Consider the following 17817-nt stretch of genomic DNA (forward strand, 5'->3'; position numbering starts at 1 on the left):
GGTAGAGTCATTGAGCCACACTGCCTCTGCTAACTGATAAATTTTTCTTTGGTTTTTCTAACGGTCATCTGCTCCATACTAAAACAAAGCGAATCCCCCCAAGCAAGCTATACTTAGAGGAGGTACTGGTAAACTCACTACAGTGATTTTGATATATTACAGAAATAGTAGTATATACCCAGGGACTGAAAATGGTGTTTTATTAACCTAAATCAGGTGACAGGTGTGTAATTTTTCAAGTTAATTGCACTGCACAAGACCAAACAGAAGCTCTCCATAATGGTCAGTGGGTAAATATTAAAATTAAGTTTAATTGGGTTTAACAAATTTGTCAATAAACCCTCCAGTCTGTAAATGATTTCTACTTTCTATCATGGAAAAAGAGCACTTTCAGTAATGAGCATGCCAACAGTGGGCATGCAGTTTTGAAATATGAAAGTTTTCATGATCAAGAGGAATTCATCTTGTTTATTGCACATAACCCTCTAAAGGGATTTATGTACATGGCAATATTTGGAAGACTGTGATGGAAAATTCCTATGGGATGAAAACAGTTAATCGGGAACCATGCAAATTGGTTTGTATAGCCATGAAACTCCCACATCCAGTAACATGGCTGTTCTCATTCTAAAAGAACTTAAAATAAAAACAACAACAAAAAATGATGAAGGTATCTGTACTGCTTAGATTTAATAACGATGAGGACTTGGGCTTGATCCAGCCCCCACTGAAGTCAATGGAAAGACTCTCACTGACTTGAAGTGGGCTTTGGATCAGGCCCCATGTCTTTTAATGACGCAGATGGGTATAGATGGATATAAACAGAGAGTAAACACAAGTGATAATAGGGGTGTGTGTGTGTGTATGTGTATGTATACGTATATATGCATACATACACACACACACACACACAAACACAAACACACACACACTACATATTCAATTTACCCGTGTTTTATTTACTGCAGCACAAATCCTTCTCTTTGATATTACAAGGAAAGGCTAACCAGGGCTAACTAGTCAAGATATACACAGTATTTCAAAATTAAGACACCACTGTAGATCGTACAACATTTAAAAACAAATCAAAATAAATAATACAGGCAGATAAAACTCTCTCTTTTTTAAAATTCAATTGCTGCTACTCGTATGGTTACTGTCAGTGTGATGTGGCTGGTGTTACAGGTATAACTTCCACTAGCAATAACAGGAGTGGTGTACCTAACATTCTAAACACAGGGCTGAACATTTACCCCTCGAAGTCTGGAAAACATGAGGGTGCTAATTACTAATAATTCAAGGCATGCAGCAAACAAACAAATAAAATGAAAAACAAGCACATACCACTTTCCATTTGTTTTTTTTTAAATGTTTAAAAATTACAAAAAAATACATATATAAAGAAAAAAAAAAATGTAGATAGGTCAGTTCCAATTTTAGCCACAGCAGCAGCGATGAGTCTTGGGGACATTACTAGTGTGCCCAGCAGGGCTTTTTCCTATTCCTCTGGCAATAGTATTTTGCAAACAACAGCTTCAGCAAGAATTAGGACCTATGTTGTGCATAATACAATGACGAGATATAATTTAGTTATACTGTGTAATTGATGCTATCACTCTAGATAGAATTTAGTAAGGCTTCACTCAATTTCATTCATCAGTGTAGTACATGGGTACACTTAAGCACAAAATACACAGGAAGCAGTCATTGCATAGGGATCTCAGTGGTTTCTTTTTCTTTCTAAGTCTACATTAACAAGGAGGTAATAAATAAGAGAAAAAACAAAGGAATTCTAAGTGGGTTATTCCTAGCCCTAGTCAACCATTTTTCTATAATACACATATAATTTTTCCTCTGTCTCCATTCTCCTTTAAAAGTATACATAGCAAGCTATAACAGTTTGATATTTTCAAATAGAGTTTATTCAGTACACTAAAGGTAAAATAAAATAAATAAAAAACAAACCCAAATGTTTAAAAAAAAAAAAGCAAATAGTTTAACTTTCTGTATTGATTCTTTACATGGTCACCATTCACAAATGAGCTTATTTTTACACATATCTATCACATTTCTTTGCACGCACTGGTGTACAGAGCAGGGAATAAATGTGGTGCTTACCAGCTTCAGAGAGGTCTCTGAGGGAGCTGCTGAGTGCACTCCTTTTCAGTCCCTCCCCAGTGGCATAGCTGTCATCCAGGCAGGCTCTGTTCAGCGTCCCATTGCCAGATTCTTTTTTGAGGCTGGAGCACTGGGAGATGCTTGGACGTACCACACCTTTCTGTTTTTCTAGCTCAGCTGAAACAAAGAGAATGATTGTACAGTTCATAGTTACTAACTATAATGAAATGGAGTCAATGACATGGCAAACAAAATATTATGTATCCAGAGATGTCAGTTTATTGTGGAGTTGACCTGCACATGGAAGAAAACTTGATCTCTGTCCCAGTGACTTTATAACAACATATGCGATGAAAGGATGTTACATGCTGGAAAAATATAATATAAAATCCTATGTTTAGATAGATAGATATCTGCAGCTTCCAGTATGTTTATTTGCATAATTGCTACTGAAGCAGCAGCAAACATGATGCTTTTCAAAAGAATAAAGTTTGATATTAAGAGAAATAGAGTCAAAGTTCTTCTAAAGTCCATCTCCAAAAGACAATACAATACCTCTTTCTAAGAAGTCACTTAAAATAGCCCTAAAACTTACAATGCAATTTATTCACGCTATTTGGCACAGACCTTCTACTTACTCATCAGTCGGTTTTTGCTGGTGCTTAAGATATATTTCCATTGCAATTACATAGTACACTAGCTACCAGTCCAAAGATCCTGGCAGGAGTTTTAGGAATCAATGTTTTATCTCTAAAATATTCTCAAAGCCACAGATGGGGAGCTACATTACTTTATGACTTAAATCCTGGTGGATTATATTACATATCTCTTAAACAGATTTACTAATGTTGATTAATTTGAAAATGCTCTATTATATGTACCTTTGTACTTACACTCTATTCTGTGCTTTTCCATTTCTTGAACTTCTGCAATAGACTCTCTCAAGTCATCCGTAAATTTCTTTCTATCCTGAGGATTGGGTGCATTGAAATTTATTAGGACTTTGATATCTGCTCCTGGAACAGCTGATGTAAGCCGAATGCCATTCGGATAATCTGTGGGTGAGGAGGGGAAAGTGGAGAAAAGAAAAGGTTAAATAATTTTTATTATCTTTAATTTTATTCTCTTCCATTTTAACTTATTTTTTCACTAATACTCTGTTACCATTTTCGAACCCTGGACAGATGGTAGAGAAAAGCAGTTTTTACTACCACATTCAAAAACTCAGAAGGACATTTTACCTGCTCAGAACCCAGATGCATTTTCTAAAGGAAAATAAATCTCACTGAACATCCACATGGACAATTAACACACACATACAAAATATGTTTGTAGTAGCAATGTCAGTAAAAAACACCAGGTTTGGCTGATTTGCTCAAAGGGACAACTTGTTTAAGCCTAAGCTAACCTTGACTGAAGTGAAGTAAATCCCAGCTGGATTTAAAACATCCCTGGATTTAAAACAAAAATGCTAACCAAACATGTCTAGTTTAAATGAAAACATTAACCCTAACATTAACAGAGACCTAAAAAATACTGCAGCAAACAAAATCTATTGAAAGTCTTTACAAATAATATATTTTAAACATGTATCTATTATATATTATTAGTGTGTTACATAAGTTTGATTCAGTAGATTGCAAACAATGACATACTTTATAAATTAAGTTTAATATTCTTACTCATTATGGGCCAAATTTTCAAAAAACTTTCTCAGAAATGATGCCTGGCATCTTTGCACATGCTGGCACACTAATAGTCTCATTTTGCATGTGCAAATCAGCCAGATGAACAACTATCCACTCTGCACATGCAAACTACTGTAAATGCAAAATTTACATATATAATTTGAGATAGTAGGTCAGGGTCACCTTGAAGATATAAACACTTAGATATATAATTATAGTGGACATACCAGAAAGAAAGCCTAAAGTGTTTAAGAGACAAAGGGGCTTAGTGAAAATGCCTCGAGGAATATTAGAACTTTCTATATATGGAACTGCTTAACTTAATGTTCCCTAATAAATACTGAGGTATTTAAGCTTTATACATTCATTCCCTTAAGCACCAACAGTACTGTGCAGCTTGGAAGAAAAATCCATGAGAAAACACACATTCATAACTCTTCCCAACAAGTCTGATAATTTATATTCAATTGTCCTGATCCTGCCACTCATTCATGTTCGAGTGGTAGTTTTGCTGCGCAAAGACTCTAGCAATAACTCTCAGAATTATAGATTCTTTTAGGTCATTTTGTTTTGGTTGTTTGTGAGTAAACAGACAGATGTATTTGTATGTGTGACTTGTAATGTTTTGTATTAACCTCATTTCTCCAATCACTTTTTTTGTATAATGTTACCGACCAATGTCATGCTTTGATGGAATAAAAATGTGCTTATTCTGTAGGGCATGAACAGTGACATCCTGATCTTTATTTACAACGATGGGGATCATTTTCAAGGCATTTAATTAAAGCCCACTGCAAATGATGGGGCAAATGGCCCTTGCTTATCAGATTGTCTTCATTTTAATTCTTGAACGATGCATCTAACATAGCAGACCTTAACAGCTGGTCACATGAACATCTACCAGTTGAGCAGAAAAGCACAGACACACAGAGATATACACATAACCAAGATTTTCTCTACCACAGAAAATGGTTTCAGTTTTTGCTTGAATTGCTGACCCCTGGAAATGAGGCCTCACACCGTCTTAGAACATGTGCAGTAAATAACGTAATAAAAATTTCTTTTCTGAGCCATCTGACCTTATTGACTGGCAGAAGGTCCACAAATTGAATACTATGTAAACACAGATCTCTTCCATGTATTAAAGTCCATGATCCATTATTCCAACACAGGGTGCTTCCAAGTGCACAACAAAATGGAATTCAAGCATTGTAGATTTCTATTTAAGCAGAAGAACAAATCCTCTCTCATGGCCATTCACTCAAGAAACACCATCTGGTGTGAGACAATTTCTACCCCCAGCTGCCAAGGTCATTGTGTTCCAAAAAAAAGTATTACTCTGCCTTAAGAAGTGCAGAGTCAAATACAGCTACAGTTTACACAAAGACTTATGCACCATTCAAATCATACATAGCTTCAAACAAAAAGGAAATCAGGCCATTCACCTTTTTTAAGTGGAGGAGGAGCCAACTAGCTAGTCAGTTATAAACCAGAAAAAGTGAAGAACTTAAAAAAAAAAAAAATTCATAACAGCTGAGCAAGGAAAAGAAAGGCAACTTGATAACTATGAGGACACCTAGACAGAAATTCAAGCTACTGAATTGCACACATCAGCTCTACTACACAGACCAAACTCCCCAGTAGCAAACTCCTATGGTCAGCGCTGCTATCAATACAACTGATATTCCTACAGCAGAAAACATTGACATAAATAATTTAGGTGTTAGCTGGACTCCATTAAAAATACATTGCTAACCTTGTTTGTAAATATAAATGTTTTCCTTGGGGTCTATTTATGCAATATAGATAAATGTCATACTTCCTTGTCTTGAAACAACAAATCCCATAATATATTTTACCCTCATCAACTGTGCAATGACAATAATTTCAGTCGACTCAGCATCAGCCAAATTGAAAAGTTTTGCTCCCTTTGCACTAGTGACACTGGCCTCAGAATGTTCATGAACCTCATTCCCTGAGAACAAGCTGATTCTGATACCTGCAACATGCAGATTTACTGGATGGATTGATATTGGTTACTTGCCTGCTCTACAGGCCCTGCAGTACTTTGACTTAGTCTCCTCTTACCCACAGGAGCGTAAGAGAATATGAATTTCACAGGTTATAGGGGACTAGACTTTCTCTTCCCCTTCTGATGTACTGTTCGTACATTCTGAGCTCTTTGCTCATAAATAATAGCTTATACACAGGTTAGCTGCACACTTTGGTTTTAAACTTCTTTGGAAAACTACTTTTATTTTGGCAGTTTTAAAAGAACTTTACTTTCCAACAAGGAAATGGGTTAATACAAGGCACTTGGAAATGGGTTAATACAAGGCACACTTCAGGGCTATGAGCGTGACTGATTCTGTTGACTAATCTGCAGGATCTTTGAAGGATGGACACAACATCCTCTTTGGCGGGTTTGCTCCTTTCCTTTTAAGAAGCCACCCGAAGGCTTCTCCCATATGGGGACCTAGAGAGTTCCATCCTGTCTTCCCTCCTGCTCACTGTGCACGCACTTCTGCAAGAGGTGATACATAGTGAGATGGCTTGGGCTGCAGCAGCAGCAGTCTGTGGGCGGCACTCAGAGCTATGTTTAATTTCCACTGACTCCAAGGCACCCTAAGTATTTATGTTTATACGGAAATCAGGATGTGGACAAGAGGTTTACTGATAGCAAAAGGCATGGTGAAGCATCTCTAGGATTGGGCTACGTCAGTAAGTCTGCCCTCTATTGAAGTATGTCTGATCTTTGCCAGTTGAAGTTATGTTAGATCTGTAGCTGCTTCTGGATGCCCAGGTGACAGCAGAGGCAGACTCCTATTTTCATCTATGACCAAGCTGTAAACATTCCTATCTGATGTGGACTGTACCTGAGTAAGTCATGCCTTTGTAACCTCACAGCTAGATTACAGCAATAAACCATAATTGTAACCCCTTTAAAAAAATCAATCGGATTCTTCAGCTCATGTAAAATACACCACCTTGTTTCTTTATTTGGATGAGCCATTTGAGCATGTGACCTCATTTTCAGGGGTTATGGAAATGGCAGGAAAGGAGCACTTTGGAGAAACCAGAAACTATCGTACCACTGAACTACACTGGATTTGTTACGCAGTTCAAGCTTTTGGCTATTATCTATAAAGCCATACATGGTCTGTGCACAAAATTTCAGAGAAACCACTTATGTCCGATAGAAACAGCTATGCTTGCTGCTAGATTGCTATCGCTATTGATCCCTGGGGTTCAACTCTCCAGGAGCAGTGGCAAGATATTCATATGGCTGTCTCCTGGAGATTTAGTTTGGTACATCTGACAGGCGAAGCATTTAAATTACGCCAGGAACACCTGGGGACAGGAGATGCAGGTTTTTAATACAAAAACTTCATCTAACTATTGTAATAGACCCAGGCTAGTTAGGAACAGCAGAGCAGTAGAAGGGAGATATACTGGCCACTGGATAAGCACTTTTCTGTTCCGAGTGACCAGAGCAGGGGCTGCTCCAGGCTAATGAGAACACCTGACTCCAATTAACCTGCTAAGAGTCAGGTGAGGCTCTTAAGGACCTGACTCTAATCAAGGACCCTCTGATGCTATAAAAGGGCTCACTCCAGTCAGGCCAAAGGGGAGTCAGAGGAGAGGAAGTGTGTGAGAGGAACTGGGAGCAAGAGATGTGCAAGAAGCAGAGAATGAATAGGCATACTGCTGGAGGACTGAGAAGTACAAGCATTATCAGACATCAGGAGGAAGATCTGGTGGTGAGGACAAAGAAGGTGTTGGGAGGAGGCCATGGGGAAGTAGCCCACGGAGTTGTAGCTGTCGCGCAACTGTACCAGGAGGCACTCTAGACAGCTGCAGTCCACAGGGCCCTGGGCTGGAACCCGGGGTAAAGGGCGGGCCTGAGTTCCCCCCAAACTTCCCAACTCCTAATCAAACACAGGAGGAATTGACCTGGACTGTGCCTTCTACCAGAGGGGAAGGTCTCTGGGCTGTTTCCCGACCCACAGAGTGATTCTGTGAGGCGAGCAAATTGGCCAATAAGCGCAGGACCCACCAAGGTAGAGGAGGAACCTTGTCACACTATATTTTGTATTTATCTTTTAATTATGCAAGTTCCCTAGGTACTGAGTTGAGTTATAAATCAGTAAAGATATTAAATAAACAAACAGTGGCTGAGAAACAGTTTTACACAAATTTGTGTCTCAGTCATTATTTAGAACTAAATGTCTGTTAATTGCAGCTGAAGATCAGAAAAGGATACACCAAATTTGTCCTCACTGCATTCAGAAACACCATTCTGAGCCAGATGTGATGCCTATCCTTAAGCCAGAAGTCTCTCGACATTCCTGCTATTTTCAAAGAGCATCTTGTATTTAATTCTAGGGCTCATTCCAGCACATACTAACTTCACTCTTAGATCTAAGAAACTGATGGGCAGCTCTTCATCCTGATATCAGAAAACTATATGGAGAAAAACAGAGAAAAAAAGAAAGACTTACACTGATTCTCAAAAAGAAGAACTTGCATTCCATAGAGGGAAAAGGACTGTCGAAAACTATACGTGACCGAATTCTTCTTCTTTTGAAAGATCTTGGTAACCTGAAAATATCAATTAAAAAAACCCAGACAAAATAAGAATGTGTTCTTTGATCTGAACATCAGTGGAAAGAATTCAACTATAACAGTGAAACAATTCTATACACACTACTTTAATTACTCTTGGTACTGGCATATCAGAAATAGATATATATTTTACCCAAAGACAGCTTCCAGTCTGCAATACAGTAACTATTTGCTACTTTTGCTTTTTTTCCCCTCCCCCCTGCACTGTAACTTGTTTATTAGGATAAATCTACAACCTTTGCTTGCAGAAAGATAAACAAGGCTTGAAAAATGTACATGACCCCTACCACCAGGAGGGCTTGGGGTGAAAATATCTGTGTTACCATATCTCCCAAGGCCACTGGCCTTAAATCTTAAATGAAACAATTACATATTGTTTATTGAATGTCATTGAAAAATATGTCATTCAACAGAAACTTGCTATGTCTCCTGTCTTTCCCTCCATCCTTGATCAGTTTATCTTTTAGTTATTTTCAGACTGTTCTCTCTCCCTCTAACCTCTTACTACTTTCTCTGCCACACAGTTGTTTCTATCTCTCCTACTCCCCCCAAAATCTCTCAGTACTTGACTCTCTTCTATTAATTTATTCTATCAGCCTCTTCTCTCCCTCTGCCACCCTCCACCCTCATTCCTATTCACTCCCTCTCTTACTCCTCATATGTAGCGCTTGAGAGGTTTACCAGACACTTAGGGTATGTCTAAACAGACCACGTGAGTGAGCTTCTAAGCTACTTCTGCCACCTCCCTCCTGAGGCTTCAGAGCCAGAGCTCCAGTTTGAGTCGCAACTTCAAAGCGCTTCTACACAGATATTTTTAGAGAGCTAGCGTCAGCTCTGCCACCCCAAGTCTGTTGACCCAGGCTGAGAGGCTCACTTCCACAGACTGTGTAGATTTACCCAAAATAGCTCAAGGACTAAACCACTCACTAGTCCTAGAGCTACTCTCAGATAAAAAACTGAGCCAACTCACAGGGACAGTGGTAGGATTCCCAGTGTGTGGTCTGTGGGATTATCTTTTGTAGCCTCCCGCTAGGAGGTGTCTGAGAAGTCTGAAGCATGCATCCCTTCTGGCTACTAGACGGCAGAAGGAACTTTTCCTCTGTGCTACAATGAGACTGCAGAGAGGCACAGGCCTGGAACTCAGGAGACCTGGGTTCTACTCTGGGATCTATTGCTGACCTGCTGTATGACCTTGACCATGTCTCTTCACTTCCCACTGCCTCAGATTCTCCTCCTGCCCTTGGTCTCTCTTGTCCAATTAGACTGTGTTTGTACAGCATTTACTACACTGGAACCCTGATTTTGACTGAGGCTTCTAGGCACTAAAGAAATACAAACAACATCTAATAACCTGCTCTTCAGTGTCTGTTTTTGGGACCTCCTCCACCATGACTAGATCCTCCCTCTGCTGCAGCTCACAGCTTGCTCAAGTTGTGGCAGAATAAAATTGACTCATTTCTTGTAATTTTAACTTCTGGATATAGAGTTCCCCATTTGCACCACTGATAACTAACGAGACTCTGGCCAGTTTTCACTCTGATACAATTTGGCAAAGCTATTAGCATCAGACCAAGGGAGACAAAACACAGACTGTTTGCAGAGGATGACAATATTGCATTGATTTACACTCATGATTGCATTTGGATTTGAAGGTTATTTATCCATTTTTGAAGGAAAGCCTGCCTTGTTCAAGCCCTGAGTAAGAGTACAAATTATAAATAATGAGCAGACAATGTACCTTTATGTTATCACTCACAACAAAATATGGCATACAATATCCAACCAACTTAATTCTCCAGGTAAAAATCAAAATACATTCAGACTACAAAGTACTACAGGTGTTCCTGTTTTTCAAAGTAATTCAAGAAAATGCTTCCAAGCTATCATTCCTTTTATTTGTATTTTAAAAAACACTGGGTCAAGCTAAATGCATGCTGGGAAGGAAAATCAACTGTAAAACGTATTTCAACACACTCAACTTATATTCAAGGGAATAGACATGTCTGGATCATAACACATCAACTGAACACAGATCAATAGCCAAGTGTAATTACCCTTTCCTGTTTTATCTCAATAGCTAGATGAGCCTTTTTTGAAACAGGTAAACTGAAACTATCACAAATATTTTCTGCAACAATAAACTATTGCACCAAACCACTTTCTTATAATCAATAGTAGTAATCAGAAAGAATCTTCAGGTTTCAAAGAAAATCACGGAATTGTAGGACTGGAAGGGACCTCGAGAGGTCATCTCATCCAGTTCCCCGCACTCATGGCAGGACTAAGTATTATCTAGACCATCCCTGACAAGTGTTTGTCTAACCTGCTCTTAAAAATTTCCCGTGATGGATATTCCATAGCCTCCCTGGGAATTTATTCCAGTGCTTAACCACCCTGACAGTTAGGAAGTTTTTCCTAATGTCCATCCTAAACTGCCCCTGCTGCAATTTATACCCATTGCTTCTTGTCCTATTCTCAGAGGTTAAGGAGAACAATTTTTCTCCCTCCTCCTTGTAACAGCCTTTTATGCACTTGATTAAATATATTTTTAGGAGGATAATCAGTGATTATGCGCAAGACTACGTTTTAGTCACAGGTATTTTTAGTACAAGTCATGGACAGGTCATAACAATAATGATGATAATAATAAATAATAATAATAATAATAATAATTGGAGATATACCAATGTCCTAGAACTGGAAGGGACCTTGGAAGGTCATCGAGTCTAGCCCCCTGCCTTCACTAGCAGGACCAATAAACATGACCTGTCCATGACTTGTACTATATATCCCCTGACTAAATCTCGGGTGTTCTGGGGGGCTCTGAGGGTGCTAGGGGGCACCTGGGCTACTGGTGCTGGGGGAGCTCCATGGTGCCCACTGGTGCTCATAGGGGGCTTTGGAACACTCGCTGGTGCTCATGGGGGATGCTGGGGAGGGGTGCTCCGGGGTCCCTGCTAGAGCTCAGGGGTGGGGGGCCAGCTGTGACCGCTGCTGCTGGCAGGGTCCGGCCCAGGACCACCACCGCCAGTGCTGCTGGTGGAGGGTGCCCCGGGACCACCATTGTTGGGGAGGGTGGAGTGGTGTGACTGGCTCCAGTGCCGCCCGAGCGGCTCTGGGGTCAGGCACACCTGCAGGCTGCAGAAGTCATAGAGGTCCCAGAAAGTCATGGAATCCCCCGTGACTTCCGTGACAGTCTCTCAGCCTTAATTATGAATAGTTGGACATGAACTCTTTCTAGACTATTGAGGCTCAGGGTCATATTCATGGGTCACTAGAGCACAATTTGGATTTTAAATAGCATCTCCAATTTTATCCATTTATTTTTTAAATGCATTTGAATTATAAAAATCCAGTCTCCTGTCTCATGCACTGGGTGTCCATCCTACAAATAAATCAAACAGTGCGCAATACAAAACAAAGAGTGCTCAGCCCATCTTGACTCAAACAACTACTAACCAGCTAAAGCTAGATAATAAAAATAACCCAAAGCTGTGGCTGGTATCCCTTACCAAAGGCCTGGGGGAAAATGATAGGCTTAGATGTAAGGAGGTATTAATGATATTCATGCAAGCAATACATAGCCATAAGAACATGCTTTTTTTCCTGTAGATTTGCTAGAACTGATTTAATTTATTATAAGGATAAACTCAATTAGTAGAACTCAATTTCTAAAATTCAACATATTTGCACAGATATACTCACTCCTCAGACAAGAACTTCCCTTTGTAAACTAAACTCTTTTGTTTCCTCCAAGGGATGTGTATGTGTGCATATGGGATGGGAAGGCGAACCTATGTTGCAGATAACTAGAGGATACAAAATCCTTAGTTTACAGCTGTTTAAATCCAGATCCATAACACTGTCCCTCTTAGCATATATGGCCTCTTGGGTTTTCAGTGCCCTGACTCCCATGGAAATCAATGGGAGTTCAAAGCACCGAGCTCCGTCCAGATAGTGCTCGCTCCAAGAAGGACAAAGGGCCAGATTTTTAAAGGTATTTAGGTGCCTAAAGATGCACCTACATGTATAATTCCCACTGAAATCAATAGAAGTAAGGCACCTAGGCACTTCTGAAAGTCCCGCTAGATGCCACCTACATCTTCAGCACCCCAATACTTTTAAAAGTCTGGCCCCCAGCCTTTAGCAAGATCTGCAAAACATTTGCATTTTAGAAAGCTGGACCTCATAAGCAAGAAAAACATCATCATGTCCCAGAAAACCTGGTTGACAGTGCTAGTAAAGCCTTCAACCATGGTACCAAAAATATGATAAGACTATCAGGACAAAGGCTAAGCTGTCTTCCTCTAAGCGAAGATAAACAAATGATGGCAGCAGAAATCTAGCAATGAAAATATAGTTTTCTACACACTTCTTAGTATACTTAGGAAGTCTCTCTACTAATCAGAATCTGTGTGCTAATAAAAGCTTATCTTAAAAAAATACATTGTATCTGAAAATACATACCACAAGAAGGTCATTAAATAAAAATATTTCTCGCTGGTGCAGACCAAGCTTCTGAGGTTTATTTGGGTCTGGAACTTCAAACAACCTACAGTAGCAAACAAGTCTCCGGTGGGGTAAAGAGAGAACCTATGGTATACAGAAAAGTACAATGCTGATCTCAGTTAATAAGGAGTATCTTTCTTGCCTGAAGTCTTTATGATTATGCTAATACCATTAGTTCTTTAAGACCAATAGTAGACTGTTTTTCATCAAAGGATGAATAATATAACAACACAGATATATCTGCTGCAAAGTTGCAACAGATCCATAACATAATGAAATCATTAAGTCACATATTCTGTAGGGACTTGTATCCTGCACATTGAAGCCAATGGGAGTTTTGCTACTGACTTTAATAGGAGCAAGAGCAAACCTCAGTTTATATAGCTATAAAACACTGAGTAAAATAAAGCAGAAAGTGTGATCACAAAGCAAAGTGTTTCCATTTTGCTGCACACTTTTAAATATCTAATACCAAATAACACGGGATGCAAAATTATTTCACCTTTTATCAGATGGTGACTACACCAGGCTTTGGTGTTTTGTTTTGTTTTGTTTGTTTTTTAATTGTTTAATTCAATCTGTACATTTGTGAGATCAAGATAAGGTGGCATGCACATAGATAGATAGATCGATCTCAGGAAAAAGTAAATGCATTTTCAATCTGACTTCTTTTCTCATGCTGATAAGAAAACCGATAACTTCCCGCTTTCTTCCTTGAAACATTCCTGCCTACAACATCTACAGAAAATAGTTATTCTGAACCTACTGAGACTTCAAGTCTTTCAAATGCAAATAAGATTATTCTGCCAATCATATTAAAAAGGGATGTTTTAAATTATATTTTTCATGTAAAGCACAGAATATTCCTTTGCACCTAGACTTGTTTTTCTTATTTTAAATGAACTATTTTATCACATCCTCTGATTCTGTATGGGAACAGTATGGTTTATTAGGCCAAGGAAGCTGAAAAGCAGAGATTATTAGTAAATACACACTATTCCTTTAAATCAGTGGTTCTCAAAACTTGTTCATGGCCTATATTTTAATACAGAAACTGACACATGGACACTTTCCCCTCCACTTTGTTATTTAATTGGGTGAAATCCTGGCCTTATTAAAATCAATGAGATTTTTGCCACTGACACCAATCGTGCCAGAATTTCACCCCCAATACCCCTGTGGCATTGTATTAATTATGGTACTTATTTTCCTGGGGTTTTTGCCAGAGGAGGACAGTTTTAAAACCTGGCTAATGCTCTACAGGAATCGGCTGGCAGAGAATGCTAGAGAAAATGTGCTGAATCAGTTTTCCCTCGAGGTTACCCCGCCCACTTTTGGTGCTGGACAAGCTGTCATGGGCTCCCACCAGAGAGGGCTTAAGGTGGGTTATGCTGCTGCATTTCCCCCATCTCCAGACTGACTTACTTCCCCTTGGGGCTGGCAGCCTGGCGTCTGCCACTGCAAGACGACAGACTGTAAGAAGTAAATTGAGCCTAATTAATGTAGAGTTAACTACAGTGAGACCTACATATGGAATTTAACTGAAAGGAAAATGTATTCATTCTTAATCAACAGAAGGGTCCTCCAGAGCATTTCCATAGTCTGCAGGCATTTCTAAACAAACACCTAGGAAGTACTAAAAGATACTTTATTAGACTATGAAACAAAGCTTTCCACCACTCTAACAAGGCTTCCACGTTGACTGCTCATGCAAGGAGAGCAGGAGGCAAGCAGATTAAAAGCAATGCAAATGAGAAGTAATGGGGAAGTACATTCTCTGGATCATCCTAAGGTAAAATATTAACGCAAAGGAAAATGATCATAATAAAAAAAACCATTAAGAGTCAAATTTGTAAAATGACATCTAATCTTTTGACAGAAGGTGCTACGTTATAAACACAGTACAAAGCTAAGTCAGGTGATGGGGAATTAGCATTTATATTTGCTTTTCACTGCCTTAAAAACTATTTAAAAAAAATTATTTTACTATTATTGGCAACACTAGCCTGAGATTAAAATAAGTGGAACACTTCATAAGGAGATTCAATTTTAAGAATATAATTGAATTTGTGTCGGACTTCAGTTTGTATGCCTGTTGTACTCATCGGCCTTTGAAAAAAGAGCTGCAAATTAATTGGCAATATCCTCCTAGGAAACAAACAACAAATACTGAAACATACAAGGAATGGTTGATAAAGTGAGAGCTAGGTGATAGGGCATGCCTTTTGGGGCAGAATCAATGCAATTTTCATTTTTGTATAGGGCACGATAGTCTGATGATAATTTGCATTAGTAATGCACAAATAAAAAGACAGAACATGAGAAAAAACAAAATCTAAAAAACTCTGGGCAATGAATTACAAACAAACTACACAAAGAAAATTTTTTAATTCTTAGCAAATCTTTATACCTTAGAGCATGAATTGACTTCTGCAGGAAGTGTTGGCATGTTTTTGCTAAGTCAACAGTGAGAAAGATTTGCTTAAAAGATAAATCAACTGAAAGAAGCCTACATTTTGAGAAAGTCAAAAATACAGCAGAAAAATATTAGTTTTAGTAAGGGATAATTCTGAATATTAAACTGCTTCTGATTAATACGATTTATAAAGCATGAATCAATATGAAAAGGAATACCTACACAACCAAGTCCATGATGCAGAGATCCAATCTACAGTAGAAAGACAAATACAAGTTTGTTAAACTTCAGAGAAACACAGTACTGTATCATAGCAAGTAAATACTTCATGGTCTTACTATGAATAAATGCCTATAAAGTAAAATAGGTGGCTATTTCCCGCATTTTCTTTCACACAGTAAAAAAATTCTCATCAAATACACCTGATTCTATGAAAAACCACTGCTTCCAGACAGGCTGTTAAGTGTCCCTAACTCCATTGACTGCATGGGCTCAGCACACTGCAAGTTCAATCCCTGTGTCTGGAATGCTATGTGCCCGAACCAGACAGGAGCAGAAATACATAAGTTACAGTCAACTGAAAGTTTTATATGACAGTAAATATGACACCACCCGGCCCCGAAACACTTGCTATAGAAGTCAAGAAGTTTTTCCTTTCCCCCTTAAGCATATGGTGTAAGACACTATTAGCTTTTTCATATTTGGTGACACTTTCCAACAGTTCTTCCAGGGGGTCTTCAGTTCTCCCTCATGCCCTAATTCCCCCGCAATGGAAATAGGAAACAGGATCTAATCCATATTTTTCTGTGATATGCTTTAAACCAACTGGGACAGTCTCAGATTAGATAAATAATACTTAGCACCAATCTTCAAAGTTCTTTACAAAATAATTGGACAAATCTGGAGATCCTTCCTCAGCTTCTAATCTGTCCTTACTCATCTAAAATGTCTTATGGCAGGTAACAAGCTGAAACTCAAATGGAAACAAGGATCCATTAAAAACTGCAGCACAATCTCACGAATCAGCCAATTAAGGTATGGGAGTTAGAAGGTTTGGGTTCTACTTCCAGCTTTATCACAGATCTCTTATGTAACTTTAGGCAAGTCATTTTCAAAAGGCACCCAATATGAGAAACCCAGGGGCCTGACTTTCAGAAGTGTTGAGTACCAGGAGCCGCACTGACTTTAGCTGCAGGTTTGGGGCGGATCCAAAAACCAAGGCACCCCAAATTAGTGGACATTTTTCAAAATGTTGACATGAATTTCTGTACCTCAGTTGCCTCATTTCTAAAAAGGGGATTAAAAATACTTCTCTCCCACACAGGGATGTTGTGAAGAGAAATTAATTCATGATGGTGAAGCACTTCAAGATCCCTGGATAGAAATCAATGGCTAAGTACAAAACAGTCAGAATCATACTCAGCACTTTTGTGAACTAAGTAAATATTATTATCCTGTTCCTACAGCTAGAGAACCCAAGGAAGAGGAGTTAAGTGAATTGCGAAAGCCCAGAGAGGGAGGGAGCGAATGTCAGAACCAGCATGAGAACTCAAGAGAACCTGGTTCCCAGATTGGCTCTTAGACCATAGGAATACATCAGTCTCCGATACTGATCGCCTCTCTTTTAAACACTGGCTTGTACAGCCTGTTTTAAGGAGGAGAAAATACTGACATCACTAAAATCTTTAATTAAAGGTAGAAAAATGTATTTCAGCATTATAAGACATCACTTTGCAGCAACATGCTCCAGCCCTTTTGAAATATAATCACAGAAAATGATTAAAATGTAGACTTTTCAGAGCCAAAGTTCAGGATTGAAACTAACAGGGAGATATGTGGGTAAAACAGATACATTTTATCATCTTTATTTAAAAAAAATGTAATATTCATAACCTCACCATGCACAGATATGCACTACCACCCAGGCTAGAGTGCAGAGAAATGTTCACTTGTTTAGTGAAAGTTATGAAAACAAGGCCATGTTTGTAGCAATTTTATTACATTGACATATTTCCCATATTTTGTCATTGTCCAGTCCAATTTATATTTACACAAAGCTTCAGGTATGAGCATCCCTTGTTCTGCAACTCTCAGTCATATGGCATTATCAGCTTAAGTTTCAGTGCAAAATTAACTTACTGGTTTCTTTCCTACAATGAGTTTTTCGACCTTTTGGACCTGGGATACGTGATCCTCATTTGTCTTCAGTTCCCGTTTGCGGATTCGCTCGTATATTCCAATCAGCATCTCTCGTGGGATATCTTCACCATCATCTACGCCTGCAGAAACCAACAGCTCTCATTACCACTTTGGCTTACAATGACCTGAACAGTAAACAGTGGCTCCTCTCCCCACTTACAGCTCAATAATGTGGCCTTTTTAGCAAGAACAAGGTAAGGACACATGTACTGTTTGTTTACATTACTGACCATAAAGAAGGTGTTGCCTTGTTTATATGGA

At 38.9% G+C, this 17817-nt stretch overlaps 1 protein-coding gene across 3 annotated transcripts in view; it reads right to left on the reverse strand.

Moving 5' to 3' along the window:
- The window catches only part of IQSEC1 (IQ motif and Sec7 domain ArfGEF 1), a 722374-nt gene that overhangs the window by 16371 nt on the left and 688186 nt on the right, over positions 1–17817 (reverse strand). For all 3 annotated transcript variants that reach the window (XM_075073331.1, XM_075073330.1, XM_075073332.1), the window contains exons 9-14: positions 17497–17636; positions 15580–15609; positions 12900–13025; positions 8309–8408; positions 3000–3173; positions 2119–2295 (exon numbers count right to left, since the gene is read on the reverse strand). In XM_075073331.1, coding sequence (XP_074929432.1) covers positions 2119–2295; positions 3000–3173; positions 8309–8408; positions 12900–13025; positions 15580–15609; positions 17497–17636 — 747 coding nt within the window. The remainder of the gene's footprint in view (positions 1–2118; positions 2296–2999; positions 3174–8308; positions 8409–12899; positions 13026–15579; positions 15610–17496; positions 17637–17817) is intronic.

The sequence above is a fragment of the Chelonoidis abingdonii genome, chromosome 17 (genome assembly GCF_003597395.2).
Source record: "Chelonoidis abingdonii isolate Lonesome George chromosome 17, CheloAbing_2.0, whole genome shotgun sequence".
NCBI classification, from domain to species: domain Eukaryota; kingdom Metazoa; phylum Chordata; order Testudines; family Testudinidae; genus Chelonoidis; species Chelonoidis abingdonii.